The sequence below is a fragment of the Ovis aries genome, chromosome 3, assembly GCF_016772045.2.
Source record: "Ovis aries strain OAR_USU_Benz2616 breed Rambouillet chromosome 3, ARS-UI_Ramb_v3.0, whole genome shotgun sequence".
Classification (NCBI taxonomy): Eukaryota; Metazoa; Chordata; class Mammalia; order Artiodactyla; family Bovidae; genus Ovis; species Ovis aries.
Genome location: NC_056056.1, coordinates 14,057,341 through 14,078,000, shown reverse-complemented (window position 1 = coordinate 14,078,000; position 20,660 = coordinate 14,057,341). Strand labels below are relative to the sequence as shown.

Below are 20,660 nucleotides of genomic sequence, written 5' to 3'. Positions count from 1 at the left end.
GGGAGCCTAGCAGGCTACAGCCCTTGGGGTCACAAAGAATTGGACATGACTGCGTATGCACATCTCATTCATTAAGGAGGCAACCAGCCAGCTGTCATAACCAATTCAAAGGAGAATTCAAACAGCCACACTTACAGAGGCAACCACAGATGCTGAAAAAATTTTACAAATAGAAACACAGGACTAGTTCATCCGCAGGCAATAATCAAGTGTATTCCACCAGGCAGAGTTTATTTTGGCTTCTAAGGACAAGTATCACATGTATTATGATCAGTTTTTTTAATAATATAATTGACAGAGCTGCACAGTATCTCAAGGGCAATGAAACTGGTTATGGATTTAGGAGGCCCAATCATCTTTTTTTATTTCAATGTTTTTCACTGTTTTTCCTGACTCCCTTTAAAAAAACAAAACAAAACGGAAATATACAAAGTTAAAAGGAACTCTGTCATCCACAAATCCCTCTCTCTATGGCTATCTGTTGTTGTTAGTTTATCGAGGCTTCTGGAAGACTTCATTTCTGCGCGTACAGATGGTTGTTTTCTTCCTAATGATTATTTTTGCACATTGTCTAAAATGTCAAGCCCTAGGGTCTTAAGTTTTAAAAGAAAACTTTGGATTTGGAAAGAATTTTAAACTTAGAGCAAAGTTGTCTAAAATCAGCAGCATAGAGAACACCCATGTGTCTCTTAATAGATTACCCTATTAGCGTTTGCTTTCTTGTTCCTCATCATTTCCCACCCTCTTTCTCTCCACACACACACACAGGTTTTTCTCCCCCACCCCAAATTCCTGATGATAAGTTACATTTGTCCCAGCCCTTTACTTCTAAAAACTTCAGTGAATATTTAGTAAGATTAGAGATATTCTCTTACATAATCACAGAATACTCACCCACCTCAATTTAACATCGGTACAGAATTTTCTCTCATCTAGCGTTCACATTCCAATGTTCTCAGTAGAGCCGATAAAATCCTCTTATACTATTTCCCCCCCACCCCCAGCACAGGAGCCAGTCTGGGGGTCAGAGATTGCATTTAGCTGTCATGTCTCTTTAGCCTCGTTTAATCTAGAACGCCTCTATGATGTTCTTTATCTTTTACGGCATTGACGTCGGAAGAATAGGACCAACCATTCCTCCCCACACTCCCTTTTAAAAATAGCATTTTGCATTTGTCTGATGTTTCCTTGTGACTAGTTTCTGGTTATTCGTTCTTGGCCAAAAGACTGCAGAGAGCATATGGAGTTCCTTCTTAGAGTAAGGCATGTGGAAACACCTGATGCCTGCCTATCCCTCCCTGGTGATATTAATTTTGATCACCTCATCAGGGTGTGATCCAATTTCTCCACTGTATATTTACTGGGTATTTTTTAAGTCTTGCTTGCAACTAACATGCAGTCCGTGGGGAGATAGTCTGACACCATACAAGTATCCTGCTCATTACCAAAATTCAGCAACACTTAATGATGGAGTGATCCAGTCTTTATTAGGATGATTGCAAAAAACTTCCTCTTCAATGGTTGACCCAGATATTTACTGTCAGCAAAGGTCTTCCCTTCTTCCCAAGTCAGTGTGGACTCAAATGTCTGTTATTAAGGGCTTACAGTTCATTATTCAACTTGATTGTTTTCGTGCTCAAACACTCCCCAGTTTGGCCATTGGGAGCCCCTCCAAGCTGATGCCCCTGTCCTGTGACACGCCTTCAATGCGGGTTTTGAACATTCCCTTACTTTCTAGCTCAGGCTCATCTTGTACCTACCCTGCCCCAGCTCTGGGATTAGTCATTTCTCTGTGGAACTCCGGGGAATGCAATTATAGGCCAAGATCTGAGAGCTGCTAGAATGTCCTTTCTTTTTGACCTTTCCAGCAAACAGAGCTAGGAAACAAGTATACATTCAAACACATATACATGTGCACATTTTAGAAATCACAAATTTGCATCTGTATCTCTAGTTCCGTGGAATCTAAAGTTTAACAAGTGTTCCAAGAGACGCCTGTGTCAGGTGTAGGCTGCTCAGAGGAGGGGGAGAGGGAGCTGCTCCCAGACCCTTGCCCCCAGTTGTGGTGGTGGGGGGTGCAGGTACAGCCTGAATGGAGGAAGAGATGAAAACTCCAACCTCGAGGGCAAATTCCCAGGGAGATTCCTTCCTGAGCTGTCGTCTCCACTGGCAACAGCGAGTCTTACTTTGCTCTGCACGGTACAGCAGGTCTTAGTGTGTCAGCCTGCAGAAACCTCTCCGTAGGTTCTGAATGATGCTGAAATACCTAAAATGATGCTTCCTTTATACTGGGAATGTGCCAAGAAAAAGGTGTGACTGGAAAACAAACTTAGGATTGAAGCATGTCATTGCTTAGAGTGAAACAGAACGCATGTGCTTAAAAGTCAAAGTCATGGTCCTTGCTAGCATATCAGCTTGAAGAATTATCCAAGAATATTGCAAAAGACAAATAACTGGAAATTTGGAGAATTAAACCATCATACTAGTAGAAAAGCTGGCAGAGGATATGAAATGGCAAGTCACAAAGAAGGAATACAAATGGATAGTAAAGAGAAGAAAATATGCCCATTTACACCAGTAATTCAAGAAAAACAAGTGACTATAGCAATGAAAATATTTTTTGGTTCGTAGTGTTTAGGTGATAGAAACTAAGGAAATCAATCTAAGTAGAGAAAAATACATAAAACGTTAAGAAAATATAGGTGGGATTCTGCTGTATCAGAGGTCACATCAGATTTTCAAAGTGAATTTGTTTTCTGTTATTAGGCTGCAGGATCCAAGTTCATTCAACTTTGTACACTTAGCACCTAATACCACGCTAGGCACACAGTAGGGTTCATAAGAGGAAAGGTCATATTTCTTGACCACAGAGCAATGAAAGTAGGAATTAATAACAGTTTAATCCACTGCTTGGAAATTCAAAATACGTGTAGAAGTGTATATGTGAGTCTACGTGTGTATGGGTGAGAGAGTCAGGCACACAAACTGTGATGGGTGTGGCAGGGGTCTGTGTAGCCTACATGTTGGGATGGGAGCCAATACCCAGGGGTGTGTTTGAATGTGGTTCTGTCCAGGTGGTCTGGATATCAGTGTGGGTATATGTTGGACTGTGCCCCGCAGGCCTACACAGCTTGTAGATGCCCAGCCTCTGGACCGAAGGAAAAGAGTCCGAAAAGAGCCACAGAGACATCAGTGGCTTAGTGGACCAGTCCAAAACAAAGGGTCCTGGAGCAACACCCCACAGTGTGCAGCAGATGGCAGGCAGGACATGGTAGCTCCTCGGGGGAGGAGCAGGCTGCCATTTATGGGGGAAATTGACGTCAGACTGACAGAGTTACGGGAGAAACCAGCAGCTGGGGCACGTCCCTCACTGCCCCTCAGGTTAAGGACCATCACGAGGGCAGATCATTTCCCTTTAATAAACTAGCTGCTGCTGCTGCTAAGTCGCCTCAGTCGTGTCCGACTCTGTGTGACCCCATAGACGGCAGCCTACCAGGCTCCTCCATCCCTGGGATTCTCCAGGCAAGAACACTGGAGTGGGTTGCCATTTCCTTCTCCAATGCATGAAAGTGAAAAGTGAAAGTGAAGTCTCTCAGTCGTGTCTGACTCTTAGTGACCCCATGGACTGCAGCCCATCAGGTCCCTGCATCCATGGGATTTTCCAGGCAACAGTGCTGGAATGGGGTGCCATCGCCTTCTCTGCAATAAACGAGCAGGCAGAGCCATTCTGGCCTAAGGACTAGAACAATCACTAGGAGCTAAGATTCGCAGGTGATAGCGTGCAGGAGAAGCAGGGCCTGGTCGAGCTGGGACTACAGAGAGAGCGAGAGAGCTGCCGTCTTGAGGGGCCTAACCACACACCTCTCCCCTACATACCCCGCACAACCCTTACAATTTTTTGGTCGGCCCCTCCTTAGAGATATTGCGGAGATCAGGTATGCAGAGGTGCACTGCAACCAGAGCCCACAAATGCAAGCCGGATACCAGCACTAATGAGGATCAAGAGTAAGCCAGGCACTTATCCAGTCAATTTTTCATGGCAGTCCAGAGAAGGAAGACCACAGCCTGTCTGTAAAGCCAGCAATCAGACTTCTTTTGCAGAGAGGCCACTGTTGTCGCCCAGTCCATGAACAGACTCTCTCCACCCAGCCTGGAAATCTAAGATGTTTAACAGGCATGATACATGGGAGATGGTGATCACTGAGCAAAATACAAGTAGTGATCGCATCCTGAGATGACGTCACCCCTGCCGGTAGCTTCTGTCCTGCAGCGTCACATCACATAACAACCGACTGCAGGGCTAATACGATGTTTTCTCCAGTAGGGGAAACCTGTCCTGTTCCCCACAGGGTAGGGAACCCTAGCCACCAAGGACTTACCTGTTTCAGCCCCAGAACCATCTCATAATGTGCTCCTTTCATAAGGGCAAAAGTGAGTGACTGTCCTGACCAATAGCTGAGCTCGGATGGTGACTAGTTGCCTCTGGGTGAACGTGGCGTAAGCCCTGGGATGATAACTGCTGGAATGCTCAGTGATGGTTCCTGGTCCACAGCTGAGAGTGGCTCCCATCTCTATGATTACATGGTCTATCATGTTTTCAATTAACTCCACAATAGTGGGGCTGCAGGACAAGCTGAAACGCCAGCCTGTGGCATTCTTATCAGCCCATTTCTCAACGTCAAGGTGCCTCCTCGGTCACTATTGATGTCCATGGTTGTCCCGTATGGTGCACCCAAATGTTCTAGATCCCCAGTAGTGGATTTTTCATCGCTCAACCACTTGAATAGGCCTTTTGTAATGTCTCTCACCTGTTGTAACACACCATAGGCTGCGTATAACTTTGCCCCCTCCTGTAGCTGAGACCAGAAGCCCCAGGCTACTCTATTATTTTGCTGTTGCCACGGGCCCCAACAAGTCCATTCTGGGTAGCTAGCCACGTCCAGTTACTGTCTCTGAATTAGTGACCCTAAAGCCTGTGTCTGTAGTTGTTTAGGGGTGGGTGGGGGTATCTTGTCTTTCCCAACCAGACAACACCCAGGTATTTGATAGATAACCTAGGTCCGTGCATTCTGTCTGTACTCATCAACCATCCCCATGGGGTCAGATGAGCCAGAAGCCCGGGGGTACTACACTTAAACTGGAAAGAGACTGAGGTTAACAGAATGTCATCAACATGGTGGGAGGGGAAGGTAGCTCTCAGGGCGGTCAGGGGTTACAGGGCCCCTGTGCTAGGGGACGGCCCCCACCCCCGATGACTCCACAAGTGTTGGTTCCCTATCCTTATTTCCACAACTCTCGGTGCTCATGGGAGTTTCCTCCGCTTCCTAGAACGTGCTCAGCCACTCAATTGTGTCCGACTGTTTGTGACCCCATGGACTGTAGCCTGCCAGGCTCCTCTGTCCGTGGGACTTCCCAGGCAAGTGTACTGGAGTGGGTTGCCAGTTCCTCCTCTAGGGGATCTTCCTGAGCCAGGAATCAAACCCTTGTTTCCTGTGTCTCCAGCATTGCAGGCAGATTCTTTACCACTGTGCCACCTGGGAAGCCCTTGCCTTCCTGGCTGACTTACCAATTACTGGGCTGCAGGCCTGCAAGCCTACACGTTGCCCAGCCTTGAGACAGAAGAAAGCGCCTGGATACAGCCACAGAGATATCAATGGTTTATCGGATAGGGGATCTCACACGTCCGAAACAACACCCCACTGTGAGCGCAAGCAGGGTGTGGCGGCCATCTTGGCCACTCGGGGGAGGAGGAGGCTGCCATTTATAGGGAAACTGACTTCAGGTTGGCTCATCACCAGGGAAACCAGCGGCTGAGGCCCATCCCTCACAGTGCCTCAGGTTAATGGCCATCTCAAGGGCAGATGGTTCTCTTTAATAAACTAGCAGGTGGAGCTGCTCTGTGGCCTAAGGACTAAAACAATCACTCGGGGGTAAAGAGGCTCAGGTGATAGGGTGGGGGGGGGGGAGCAGGGCGTGGTCAAGCAGGGGGTGCCCAGAGGGCCAGAGAGCTGCCACCTTGAGCGGCTGATCATAAGAGATTTGCCGCAGTTCAGTCTGAGCAGAGCTGTGACTGGTGCGCAGGGCACCTGCTGAAGGCAGATGCCCAGCTCTGGGGGGTCCCAGAAGGTGGGACAGAGGCAGACAGACGTAGCAGGCTCTGGCCAGGCTGTGGGCATCACAGGCTGGCCTGTCCATAGGTGCTGCTGCAGCAGTGGCCAGGGGCCAGGAGACCCGGGGGCAGGGGTAGATGAGCAGGGAAACACAGGACAGGGGGTAAGAAGTGTGGGGGACAGGAGGACAGTGCAATGCCTCGAGACCCTCTCTCTGCAAGCAGCATCCAAGGTCAGCCCCCAGCACTGGCCCCTGCCCCCCACCCCCACAACCTCTCCCTTCCCAGTCATCCCCTCTTCCCTTCAAGCTGTAGACAGGGAGTGAGTTCAGGGCCCTCCCACCCCCACTGGAGGTGTGGGGGAGCGGTCCTGGCAAGAGGCGGGGGCAACGTGTTCATTATAGGAAATGAACAGCACGATTGCATTGTAATAAATCAGCGCAGATTTCCGAGCAGCACGGGGTCTCGCGGGCTCCGTGGGCCGTGGAATTCAATATGATATGCTTCAGCCTGTCAGCTAATGGGCTGCTGCTGGATGCCACGTGATCCAACCTTCCCGGGGACGTTAAACGATGCTGAAAAGTGGCCCAGATTTATTTATTGGGGCGGTGCTTGCTCCTGCCTGTGGGTGTGTGGGGAAATGACAAGTTGGGAAAACAGGTCTTTGTGAGCAAGGTGGGAGGGGGTGGGGTTTTCCAGTTGCCCTGGAGCTTGGGCAGACAATCTGGGGTCTCCCCACTGGCCCTGCTGCTGGGGTGCGTCCCACACCGGGGCTGTCTCCAGCTCACCCATGCCCCATAATGCAGAGCATCAGCTCTCCACCTGTTAAATCCTTTCATTTGATTACTGTTCCCTCTCTCAGCTCTCCTTCCTTCATTCATTCCCAGAACACTTCACCTACTACGTACTGAGTTGTACTGGTGGGTGCTACCAGGGCTGCCAATGGGATGGTCAAGGCCCTGCCCTCCTGGATGGAGGGGAGATGGCATTAAATGATGCCGTGAGAAGTGCCATCAGTTCTGCCTCCTGCAAGCCTCTTGAATCTGTGTCCTTTAGCTGCTGCTACCAGGACTCCTGCACACCCTGCCAACCAGCCTCTCCACCCTACTTCGTAGTCCACTATCCAAATCTTATCTTTCAAGCCACAGTTAACCCCTGTCCAAACATCAGCTCCAGGTGGGCAGGGCCACGTTGGTTTTGCTTGTCTCCTCGCCTCCCCTGGGGCGGGCATGGGGCTGGCCCAGGGAAGGTGCTCAGGAGCTAATGACTGGGAGGAAGAAGCAGGAAAGAGAGGAATGGTTGGCTAAGCAGGCCTTAGCCAGGTCAGAGGGGCGGAGCTGGAAGAGCTACAGATCTTCATGGGGTCCGGGGTAGGAGAACCCAGAGGGGCCACAGGAGCCAGGCAGGAAAGTGCAGCTGGGAGGACCAATAACCTTCCTGGAGAAGGACTGTTGGTAGCTGGAGGCCTGGAGGTGCGTGGAGCAGCAGGAGGTCTTGCAGGGACCTGAGGGTGAAGGCGGGGGATGGTGCAGGGGAACTGTCCTCCCTGGAGGGGTTGAGGGCTGGCCCAGATGGACGAGGGGAAGGGTCTGGGGTTTAGGAGGAAGGACCTGCTTTAGAGTGTCCATCCCACTGGCCCCTACAGACCAGGAAGGGTCCCTGGGCCCCTGCTCCCCTGGGCATGCCCCGTGGCAGCGGTGTCTGTGCCCACCGTGTCCTCCTGCAATGCCGTCCCCAGGGGATTTAGAGGGGGGAGAATAACCTGCCCCTTAAAGGGCTTTCATTTATAATCTGGAAAGAGCCCTAGACCTACTAAATAAAACGGCCTCAGTGCAGACTCGCAGGGGTGACTATAATTACCTGGGAAGAGCCGCTTTGCTGCTTTTTTTAAAAAATTGTATTTTTCAAAGTGTTTAAAGGATATTTATACAAAACGACAGCCTGTTGGGTAAGTGCACAAGTTTACATTAGGCTAAGAAGGCTGAGGGGAGGCTGGCTCTTCACCTCTCACACCTTATGTCCACTGGGTTTGGCAGGCAGAGGCCCCACCTTCACAGACTCGCAGATACAGAAAATAAACTAATGGTTTTAAGTAGGAGGAGGGGCAAGACAGAGGAGGAGAGAAAGAGGTATAAATTATTATGTATAAAATAAGCTACAAGAATATATTCTACAATACAGGGAATATAGCCAATATCGTATAATAACGATAAATGGAGTATAACCTTGAAAAATTGTGAATCACTATACTGTATACCTGCAACTTATATAATATTGTATTTTATGTACATGTATACGTCAACTATACCTCAATGTTTTTAAAAATTTCAAAAAAATAAAAGGCCTGCCTTCACTCAGGCCCTCATTTATTCATTACACAAGCATTTCCTGAGCACCTCTGCTGACCGGGGATGGGATCCAGACATGAATGCTCATGGCCTTACCCCAGAGAGGAAAGCATCGTGAGGTGGGCTAAACGGACACACCAGTGCTGGCCACCCCCGCCACCCCCACCCCCACCCCCACCAGCCAAACTGTGACAGTGAGGTCAACTTTGCAAAGGAGGAAGCTGGCCATCACAGAAGAGGAAGTGTGTCAGGGGCAGAAGGAAGATCCTGGACGTAGCCCTGGAGCAGTGGAAGAGATGGGCTTTGAGAAATGGCCAAAGTGTATTGTTTAGTGGCTCAGTTGTGTCTGACTCTTTGTGACCCCATGGACTGCAGCCTGCCAGGCTCCTCTGTCCATGGGATTTTCCAGGCAAGAATACTGGAGTGTGCTGCCATTTCCTTCTCCAGGGGATCTTTCTGACCCAGGGATCGAACCCTCATCTCGTGCCTTGCAGGTGGATTCTTTACCGCTGAGCCACTGGAGAAGCCCAGGGGAATCCTAAACTAAGGTTCCTGGCCTTACCGGAAGAGGGCAGCCGCTTGTCAGGCTGTGCCGCTATTCACCTCCAGGGGGCGCCCCCGAGACCTTTCTGCAGATGTCATTGCCCCTTGTGCAGTTCAGGACCCTTACGGCTGCATCTGGTGGTCCTGTTGGTGGGACTGTGGAAAGTTGGGCCTCAAATGGGCAGGTCCCCCAAACCAGGTGGGGAGTTTGAGCTGGTTCCAGGTGGCAAGAAGCTGTTTTGCATCTCTAGGAAGGAGGCTGACACAGTCAGATTGGCATTTCGGAAAGGCCACTCTGGCAGTCTGTGGAAAATGTGTTGGAGGCAGAGAGACAGTTGGCTGCTGAAAAATGGCCCATATAGAACACATATTTTGAAAAAAAAAATGACAAAAGGCTAACTCTTTTCATCTGCAAAGTGATGCTACAAATCAACAGAAAAAGACCAATAGGAAAATGGGCAAAGAGCAAGAACAGCCAGTTTGTAGAAAAGGAAATAGTAATGGCTTTGTAACACAAAAGAAAACTTCTCAACCTCATTCATGAGAGAAACAGATTAAATCTATGAGTGATGCCATGTTTTTTCACCCACCAATGGGCTGTTAGCATATTGACAACATACTGTATTGGGGAGGATGGGGTGATCTGGCCCTGAGCTCGACAGGCCTATAGCTTGAGTTGGCTTGCTGGGCCACCTGTCCCTAGAACTGAGGACCCCAGAGTGCCTGAGAAGGCACACACTCTGGATTCCTCTTCTATTCTCCAGTGCTGGCTCCCAACCCTCTCAAGGGGAAATTTCAGTGACCTGCTATGGACTGAGTTTTCCAGGGGATAGGAAGTTTTCCCCAGGAGCTTGGAGCTGAACTGCAGCCAAGCTACAGACTCTAGGATTGGAATTCTAGGTGGGAAGATCCAAGATAGTCCCAGAATCCCCTGCAGTCTCAGGAACCTACGTGCCCTCCATCACGCTGTGCTTCCCAAATAGAAAATCCACGATGGGGGCGAGATGAGATGCTCGTGCAGCTGTAAGAGAAACACAGTTGTTTTCTTGTAGTAGCAATTTTATTTGAAGATGGAAGGAGAGAAAAGCATTTTTATACTAAAACAAATATGAATTGAGGAAAAACCATACTATGCGTCCACTGAGTCCCATTTCATTTTTTGCAACATGGATACACAGGAAGAACACGTTGCCCAGTATCCCCTGCACTTAGGTTAGGGCCAGGTGACCAAGTTCTGGTCGAGTGCATGTGGGTAGAAGTGAGGTCAGTGCTCCCTGAACAACCCACTCCTGCAATCCTCCTATCTTCTCTTCTTCTCAGAGGCACCTGGGAAACCATCCTTGAGGGGAAAGGGCCCAGGCAGGAAGAAGCTGGGACTCTGTCCAAATAAGTGTCATCCTTGACCTGGTGAGATTTGCACAAGGAAGAATGAACCTCAGGGTGAAGCCGCTGTGACTTGGGAGTTGGCATCATATGAGTCAGCGTCCTGACTAACGCATGGATATAATATGGAGCCCAAGGCAATAGTTACAGGACTTTTAAAGGTACGACATGAGGCTTCAAGTAAGTAGCTGCTCACGCCTGGCATTTCAGCCATGCCCACAGACTTCTGACCTGCCGATCTGGGCTATATTTTTCTCCAAGACCGTCAGGGATCGACCCAGTGACCCACTGATGCCATAGCCACTGGCCCTGGAAATGGCTCAAAGCAGATCTACTTAAGCGCCCGGGGAGGAGCTATTGAAGTTGAATGTCCAAGCAGATCAAATGGCCAGTGCTTGATGACTAGAGCCAAGTGAGAAACAAACCCAGCGCCAGCCTCCAAAACCATTCTCTGGAGCATGAGGGAGAACGATCCGGCTCCTGCTCAGACTCCGGGGTGAAGCCACCCAGTGACTGGTCACTGTTGCCAGCCCGATGCATGCCTTCCAGGGTCCAGGTGGCTGGAGCACCACGGGAGCCATGGCTGGGCTCAGGGGGTGGGGGGAGGAGGTTGCTGTGGTCATGACTTCAAGCCAGGTACTTCTCCCCGACCCCCAGCTTCCTCTCAGGTGAAAAGTTGGAAGCGACGATGATGATGATGGCATTTGAAGCTTTTTCCTTACATGCGACCACAATATAGAAAACAGAAGAACGAGCAAAGAACAAGCCAAAAAGAAACAAACAAACCCGGAATTAGCAGAGCTGCTCTTGGCTACCATGGAATCTACTTTAAAATCTTTGAACCAGAGGCTGATGCTGGCTTCTGCTCTTCAGATCCCCTTATTGAGGAGGCCTGAGTACAGATCCCTCCCTTCCCCTCGGTGGGCTTCCGGTGCCCAGTCTGTGAAACTGACATGTTGGAAAGGCTGTGGCGGCGGATAGAATCTTGTAACAAAACCCAGGACTTAGTGAGAAAGCTGGAGCTGCCGGCATTTAAGACAGAGTTGGGTCTGAGCCCTGACAGGCACCACCACACGCCCAGGGCATCTGGGGGAGGCAGAAGTGGAAAAGGCCCCTGGAAGGTGTGCCCAGGCTGGCTGCCAAGGGCCAAGGCTGTGCTAACCTCACGTGCAGCTGGGGGGGGGGTCTCCCCACCTGGTGGGGGGACCACGGGTGGCAAACCTGGGTTTTTCCAATAGGGAGAGGGGTGGCAGCTCTACCCCACAGCCAAACCATGACCTGCAGGCACAGGAGCTAGGACCAAGGGGCTGGCACAGAGGTGGAGCACGAGGCATGTGTAGGGTCTGAATGTTTCATTAAATGGAGAACTTTAGGGGTTCCTGGCGGGCGGACAGAGCCCTCCTGAGTGCCGCCCACCCCGACCTCCACTGTGGAAAATGACACCTCTCTGATGCCAGTGGGTGTAGTTTCTAGGGGGCAGAGATTCCACTTGATTTATCACTCAAGGCTGTGTACCTTTCTTGTCCCACCACATGGTCCAGAGGCTGGAAAGCGTTCTGAGCAGACCTCGGCTGCTCTCACAGGGTCAAGGGCAGGGGTGACACCAGGATGGGGCCCCCGGGTGTGTCAGCAGCCCCAGGTGGCCTCTTAGCTGCAGTCTGAACCCTCCGTTTGCCAGGGAGCTGCCCTGCCCCAAGCTTCCCCATGGGAGGAGGCAGACCTTGCTATGCACCCCCACCCAGCCTGATGCTGTGTGCAGTGGCTGCTGCACCCACAAAGCTGGGAGGGGCCACCCTCTCCCCCAGGGCCATCGCTCCGCCAGTCTCTAAGAGGTGGCCAGACTCTAGGGACCCGTCACTCCCTCCCTTGGGAGACTGACCCCAGTGGATCAAGCATTGGGGGCTTTTCCAAACTCCTTTCTCCATCTCCCCCAGAAAATCTCACAGGTTCCTTGAGGCAAGATTTAGCTCCCCCCACCCCCAGGCAAACATTAACCATTAGGGGAAGAAAAAAAGTAAAAAAGGATCCCCTTTCTCCTCAACTGACCCCAAATGAACAAGCCCTGTCCATCTTGCTGGGTTTGCTGCCACAAATTATCACGCAGAAGAAATGGCTGGTACTTGGCAGCTGTTTCTACAAGGGGCCTGTGTGCAGCAGCACTCCGCTCAGTTTTATTATTGCCTTTTACGAAGTTTCCAAGACAACTGAGGCCAAGCAACAGAACCTTGACTTTATGCGCCATGAAAATTTAATAAAGAATTTTTTAAAGGCTTTTAAGAGGCAGAAGCTGCTGTGGCCCAGCAGCGGAGCCCCCACAGAGGGAGGAGGCGCGAACACGCGGCCGCCCGCCAGACCTGGAGGAGCCGGGCCTGTCAGGGCCCTTCGGCGTGGGCAGAAGTGATCTCTGGCTTCTGTCTAGTTCAAGCCTATGGAGATTGGTCCTTTGTTCAATTAACATTTATTAAGACTGCCCGGTGCCAAGTCCAAGCCAGGCTCTATCCATTGGTTATGACCCACGTCCACAGTACAGGCCAGGAAGCAGGCAAGGGGCTGGAATCACTGGTCCGTGGTGTGGTCACATAGCCAGAGAGCCACAGACACAGCCAAAGACCCTCTCAGGGTCCCTGCTTGGATTCTTGTTTTCCTTGTTCTGATGCTGAGTGTTCTGAAGGGAAATACCCGTGGCCAGCTCTTTTCATCACCCAGCTCCTTGCCTTGTTTCTGCAGCCTGGGAGGGGGTTGGGGGGACAGGGCGAGGGGGGGACATGGTGAGGGGCAGGCAATGTCCCCATGGCCCGAAACCACCATCCTCGTTGGACTCTTAGCAACCGCCTCCGCATCAGAGGAAACATTCCCCACCAGCCTCCCGGTGAGCATGTTATATCACTCCAGGGCTGCAAAGACCCCCTTCCGTCTGCTCTCTGAATAAGGCTCAGAAGCAATTTGCTAGAAATGAGCAAAAAAACATCAGGAATTTTGCCATTTTATACCAAAGCTCAATGGTGCTCAGTGTGTCTGTGGGCGCGCGCATGCATGCATGTGGAAGCTGTGTGCTCCGTGGATTTCCTAGTTACAGGAAAAGCAAGACTTTTGGTTACTAGAGATGGAGGTAATTGACTGTGTTGCCTGTTCTGCAAAGCTCCTTTGCCCTGGGAACAGAAAAAAAAAAAATTCGAACTTATTTCATGAGGGAGAAATTCATATACCATATGGGAAAATGTTTCCCATATCTGTCAGACTCAGTGGGAGATGGGCAAAAATATCAATCAGGGCAAGCTGGATTTTAGGTTAAAATGCATCTTGCTGGGAGAGGAGAGCTCTAAGCCACTGATGGGGGAATTGCATCATCTCTGAACTTTAAGGAAAGGGGCTCAAATGCCAGACAGTCAAGCCTGGTTCTCAGTGCCGGGACTGAGGAGTTTAGGGTATTTATCAAGAAATGAAAAAAAAAGTTTAAGCTATTTTTAAAGTAATAGTCTGCCAATCACAGGGCAAACTCCAGGTGTCAGAGGAGCAGCAGAGACCATTTTTTAGCCCTCATGTCTTCAAATATGCAAGGAAAATGAAAGAGGGTGGAGCGGGAGGGGAGCTGAGTGTCCCGACTTCATTTGTCCTGATGGATTACAGCATTCAAGGAGGAACCTTCTCCCTTTATCCTTTTACACTTTGCAGGAAACCAGAAGCCAGTCTGAGGATAACACGGCATTCCAGCGCTCGGGTCTGCAAACCGCTTTCACGCATGTTATGCTTTCCAGCTTTCATCTTTTGTTCCCAAAGTGAGAGCAGATGTCACCCCCTGGTGCAGCCGAGGAACCTGGACCCTGTAGAGTGTATGGGCAAAAGAGAAGGTAGGACCTCCACAAGCTGAGCCCCAGAACCCCAGGACTAGCAGAACCCCGGGACTAGCTCTCTGAGACATGGGTTTCTGCATCTATGAAAATGGAGCCAAACCCCTCTCCCTTCTGGCCTGTAGGCCTGTCAAGGCTCCATGCAGAGCAGTTATGGGGCAGAGAAGGGGTTGGGGGCTGGGCTCTGGCTTCCACCAGTTGTGAGGCCTTAGGCAAGTCACCTGGCCTGGGCATCAGTGCCCTTAGCTGTGAAAAGAGGGCAGTGAGCAGCCTCATCCTTTGTGGGATCACTGGGAGGATCAGACAAGAGGATGGAAGCAAAAGTACTGTGTAAACTGTGAAGCATCAAACAGATGTCACTCTCTCGTGGGAAATACTCTTGGTTCTAGAAACGCACAGAGTGCCATGCCAGTGTCTGGGCTCCTCCCGAGCCTGGCCGTACTCACCCTAACTACATTCACATCAGCATTATCTGCTCTGAACTAACCAAGCCCCTACAGAGGCTGTGGGGCTGGAGAGACAGGCCAGATGTCTGATGGAGAAGCCGTGGTGGACACGATCCAGCCCGGTGACCCTCGGTCTCTGAGACTGAACGAGAAGGGGATGCCCATGGGAAATGGAGCCCACACATGGATCTGGGCACAACAGAACTGGGAGAGACTGCCCAGGGTCAGAGGAGCCACTGTTGTGCCCAGGACACAGAGGTGTTCACAGACCCAACCCTCAGGGCATCTGCAGGGGGAGAACTCAGGCTCCTTCCCCTGGTCCTCTGAACAGTCCTGGTATTTTAACTGGTACCTGAAGGGCCCCAGCTTGGTGCCCGAGCGGCCAGTGTCAAGCCATCACCTGCCTGACCGTGAAGGAACTCACAGCTTGGTGGATGCGTACACTGACACCACACGCAAGTACGATCACAAAGGACCTTCCGGTTCTCACGAGGAGGAAGAGAGGATGGCTCATTGCTTGAGGGATGGCAGTGGAGACACGTGAGCTGGACTTTGAAAGATAAGTGAGTTTCCACCTACTTGTGGAAGCTGGACAGCAAAAAAGGCTGAGCGCCAAAGAATTGATGCCTTTGAACTGTGGTGCTGGGGAAGACTCTTAAGAGTCCCTTGGACAGCAAGGAGATCAAACCAGTCCATCCTAAAGGAAATCAACCCTGAATATTCATTGGAAGGACTGATGCTGAAGCTGAAGCTCTAATACTTTGGCCACCTGATGTGAAGAACTGACTCATTGGAAAAGACCTTGATGCTGGGAAAGATTGAAGGCAGGAGGAGAAGGGGGTAACAGAGGATAACACGGCTGGATGGCATCACCGACTCGACGGATATGAGTTTGAGCAAGCGCCAGGAGTTGGTGAGGGATAGGGAAGCCTGATGTGCTGCAGTCCATGGGTCGCAAAGACATGACTGACCAACTGAACAACAACAAGTTTCCACTGGGCAGAGGGAGGGTCCAACAGAGAGGACAGCTAAGCCTGGAACGAATGGAGCAGATGCAGGCCCTGTGACCCCCTCCCATGGGGTCAAGAACCAGCACCTTCTCTCCAGAGTGGTAACAACAGACACAAAGGGCTGTGGAGCACAGAGGCTGCTCCTGAGATGTGGGGGCTGAGCATGGATTTAGGGTGGAAAGGGAGGAGGGGACTTAAAGGTCAAGAAGCTTGGGCTTAGTCTGGGGAAAGAGGAGGGTTGACAATTAGGGGATTGTGCAATCAGCATTTTGGTTCTGAGTTCTTCCTGAACTGATAGGGATGCAAGATGGTTGAGGGGGTTAAGAGGCAAAAGACTGATGCAGGGCAGGCCAGAGATGATAAGGTCTGAGCTGGGAGAGCAGATGGAGGGCAAATATAAGGGACTTGGGAGTTCTGGGGATGGAGGCGCCTGTCTCCAGGAGGTCCTGCCTCTGCACCTGGGGAGGGGTCCACTGGGACCAGCACTGCTAACAGTCCACCTGCATCCTTCACAAGCCCCTGCTGCAAGCTCCATTCTGCCCAGGCTGTGGAGATGGAGCTCCTGACAGCAGAGGCAGAGAGGCCAAGGCCAGCCCCTGGGAGGCAGGAAGGAGGGGAGCAGGCAGGACCAGCCCTGAAGAGGGAAGGGTGCTTTCCAGGTGCATCAGAAGAGGCACGGCAGGAAAGGAGGAGGCGGGCAATGCTCCAGGGATGCATGCAGCCCAAGACGGACGAGGCTGAACCTGATCTCTTCTATTCATTGAACCCGCTCTGGCTGCGGGCCGTGACAGTGGCAGGGTCAGTGCGCCCGGACTGTGTGTGAGGGGGGGACCAGCAGGAGGGGGAGGAAGGGCAGGAGAGGGTAGAGGGAAAGAGGCACAGATGGCGTCTGTGGGCCCTTCTTGGGGATGGGCCGATCCTACGAGCAGAGAACAGGGACTCAGCTCCACACAGAGCATCTCTCTTTCCGGAGGAAGGAGACGCCTGCTCTTGTGATCACTCCAATTACCCCCTACGCAACGAGCAGCTAATTACCGAAGGGGATAAAAACAGTGGGACTTCCTATTAAGCACGCGGCGGTGGGGGATGTCCCCGATCACTCACTCCAATAATGGAGCAGCCTCTGGTTCTTCCTGATCAGTGGCGTCGAGAAAACACAAGGCCCGCTCTGTCACTTGCTGACCTCCTATACTACGGCAGCCTCGGTTCCCCAACGCTCACTGAGGGCCACGGGGCTTCTCAGGCCCTGTCCTGCCCTGGAGGGGCTCCTTCTAGACCGTGACCACCCAGCAACCATGCCTCTGGGTGAGAGGCAAGGGACGAAGGGAGGACAGTCCTCATCCTAGGAGCGGAGATTCACCACAAACAAAGCAAGGGAATTCAGCCTATTAAAAAAAAAATTAATTGATTTAATGTACTCTCGGCTGTGCTGGGTCTTTGTTGCTATGTGTGAGCTGTCTCTAGTCGTGGCGAGCAGGAGCTGCTCTCTAGTTTCCGTGTGAGGGTTTCTCTTGTTGCAGAGCGTGGGCTCTAGAGTGCAGGCCCAGTAGTTGCGGTGTACGAGCTTAGTTGCCCTGTGGCATGTGGAATCTTCCCCGAGTGGGGATCGAACCCATGTCCCCTGCACTGGCAGGCGGGTTCTTAACCACCGAACCAATAGGGAAGTCCCCTAGAATTTAGCCGACTGATTTGTTTTTTCTAAAAAATCAATGTGTTTGGTTGGTTTGGAGCCTGATGATGGCATCCCATTTTGGCAAGTGCATGCTTTCTGGAAACTGACTTCAAGAAATGATATCTGCTGCTCCCAGCTGCTAATAAGCGTGCGGGGACCATTGAGTTGGGTCGTTCGCTGTAAAATCCATCTGCTGTGGTCACAGGCTTCTGGGAGAGTGGACACAGGTTTTCAAACTCATTTTCTCACAGTGGACAGTTTAGGAATGCTGATGGCCCTGACCTGTGACACCAGATGGCGCGGCAGTGTGCAGAGCCCTGGGGGTCCCCAGGCAGGAAGGACCCACCAGTGCTCTGTTTGGAGCTGGATTCATACTCACCTGGGGACACAGAGGGGATGGGCTCTGGAGTCGACTGACAGACCTAGACCGATGCCTGACCTACCACGTGACCTCCCAGGTCTTGTTTTCCCCTCTCTGAAAATGGGAACGGCCTTACAAAACTGCCCCTGAAGACTGGGAAACAGAGTCGATGACACCTCTAAAATGTCCCCACTTGGGAGGCACTTGCTGCTTATTGGGTACCTCCTGTCCCTCCCACCTGTGGCCGCCTCCTACTTTTTGCCGGGAAAATAGAGGCATTTATTTTCTTTATAGAAAGACAAAGTCTCCCATCACTTAACAGCCCAGCATGGGCCCTGCAGGGCTCGGGGACTACCAGGGCCCCCTGGGCTGTGGACGGGCTACAGACCTGGGTCTGCCCTGGGCTTCTAGGAGAAGGAGGGGAGAAGCAATGGGATGAGGGCATCACACGGGAGCCACCCTGTGGGGGCAGGGGAGGCAGACTTCAACCTTGAAGGAATGGGCGTCTGGCTAGAGGGAAGGTGAGGCAAGGATCAACAGACCCCCACCCTACCCCCTAAACTGGCCAACAGTTGGAGCGATCTTAGATGAACAGCCTTCCCTTTGGGCTGAAAAAAATTCCAGAGAGGATGACTCCCAGCCGTGCATTTCAACAGACACTTTTTGAGCACCTACGAGGGACCAAGCTCTGTACTGGACCTTGATGCAAATGCTCCCACTGGTTGGAGTGAAGGGGATTTGGCTCAGAGACAGGGAGGAGTGTTAGGAGGAAGAGGAAAAGCAGGGGAAGGAAGATGTCTGTGGGGGTCTAGGACACATCTCTGACACTGACACCCATGACGCTTCCAGGATCCTACATTCGTGAGCATTTTCTGAGCCCTACTGTGTGCCAGGCACCATGCTAATGAATGCCATCCAAGACCCTTCATTCTCCTTCCTCAGAGCCTGATGGTAAGCTCCTTCCAGGGCCCTCCAGGGTCCTTTATAAACGGGGACCTTCTGGGAAGGGCCATGTTAACCCCAAACCCAACAGTGCTCTGGGGAGATTGGCTGTGCGAGGGCAGCTTCTCGTCTGCCTGTGGTCAGCGGGCCCTGGATCCTGACTTGCCTGTGGCCATCTTCCAAAGTGCTCCCTTTGGCTGCTTCTGAAGCTTCCCCCTTGAGATGGGGAGGGATATCTGGGGACATGAATGGAGACAAGGGAAGGGTCTTGTTGAAGGGAGAGCGTGACTCCCCTTTCCCCAACACTTCTAACATCAAGCTCTGACTTGCTCTGATCCTTACGCAGAGCTCATCAACACATTCCTCCCCTCTGAAGCCCCCACCTTCCCCAGGGCTCCCCGCACACTCTGGGCACACATGGTGATCGCCCCACTGTGGAGAGCTCTGATTAGAGGACACATGACCGGGGAACTCCTGCTGTGGGGTCAAACCAAATGGGACAGAAGGTGGCTCACAGGCTCCAGCCAGCTCTGAGACTCCAGGAGCCTTCCTGAGCTACCTCTCAGTGAAATCTGCATCTTAATGAGTAACACACAGAACACTGCTAGCAACAGACAAGCTCATGAAATCAGCCAGGTCGGTCTGTTAACTGCACCCACGCAGCACATGATTGGGGTGGGACAGCGTGCAGGCCTCCTGGGTATTTCCACTTCATTTTCACAGAACAGGGTGGTAGAAGTCAAACATGATGTTCCTAGGCTCTAACCATATTCTCTCTGGGGGGCCCCCGGGGCAGACCCCAGACTCAGCTGCCTCCAGTTCTTTCCTCTCCATGGCTCTCTGTCTTGAGGTTGTTGGTGCCCCCCACCCTGCCCCAAACACAGCAGCTTTTTATCCCCAGTTGTGGCTTCCCACGAGCCCAGAAGAGAAGAGGCCATCTGTCACATTTTGGATATCATATGTCCGCTCATGGCTTGCGAGCAGGTGGGCCACCAAGAGGTGCTGGGGAGGAGACCGGGTGAGAATCAGGCGGGCTCGCCAAGCGCAGCTCAGCGGAACTCGGAGACGAGGAGCGGGATCTCGGGCTGGGACGTAGCATCCTGCCATCTCTCCACCAGCAGGAAGCCCGGGGGTGGCGTCTTTCGGGCTCAGCCTTCTTCCGGGAGGACAGAGCGGCCCTCAGGACACAGTGTGCCTGGAGTGGGAGACCTTGTGGGCACCGTCTGTGCAGGGCTGGGGCCGGCCCTCGGCCGGCGGGGCTGGAGGCACGGCCTCCTGCGGGGTGCCGCTGGGCTGGAGCCTGCTCGCCGACGACGTGCCGCTGCGGCCACACACCAGGCGCTTCTCGTCCAGCAAGGACAGGTGGTATTCACACAGGTCGATCAGCGAAGCCACCTGCTCGTGGAGCGGCAGCATCTTGAACTTCCTCTGGGCCAGGTAAAAGAAGGCCTCCACGAAGGCCTGCAGGCACATCCCTGCGGACGAGAGATCGGCGTTAGGGGGACGTGGTGCGCGCAGGCGCCCGGGCTTCCCGACGCCAACCACCAGGCTCTCTCCCCACAGCTGTTCCCTTTTGGAGAGGAATCGGCCGTCTCAGCCTGCCTGACCAGCGCCCGGCCAGCTGGGCGTTCACAACCACTTGCAGATTCACCCTTTAAGTTGCCCTGTGAAGAAGGTTCAATAACCCAGTTTTACACATGGGGAAACTGAGTCTCAGAGAACTGGAGAGACCTGGGCAAAGTCCAGTGGTAGAAAGCAGTAGGGCTGGGATTTAAACCTAGCCCAACGCCTTATTCCCTTGCATCGCCATCAAATGTTCCCATTCAAACCCAGCCCACAACTTTTATAATAAGGGAGAGGGTATGAAGATGAGTCCAACGTGATGGCCATTCTATATGGAAAGTGCTAGGCACTCAGTCGTGTCCAACTCTTGGTGACCCCATGGACTGTAGCCCGCCAGGCCCCTCTGTCCCTGGGCTTTCCCAGGCAAGAATACCA

The 20,660-nt window shown here is 52.0% G+C and overlaps 1 protein-coding gene across 1 annotated transcript in view; it reads right to left on the bottom strand.

Moving 5' to 3' along the window:
• Positions 1–12,608: 12,608 nt before the first annotated feature.
• The window catches only part of TTLL11 (tubulin tyrosine ligase like 11), a 275,037-nt gene continuing 266,985 nt past the window's right edge, over positions 12,609–20,660 (bottom strand). Inside the window, exon 9 of the mRNA XM_027966476.3 lies at positions 12,609–20,137. Coding sequence (XP_027822277.2) covers positions 19,842–20,137 — 296 coding nt within the window. The 3' untranslated portion in view covers positions 12,609–19,841. The remainder of the gene's footprint in view (positions 20,138–20,660) is intronic.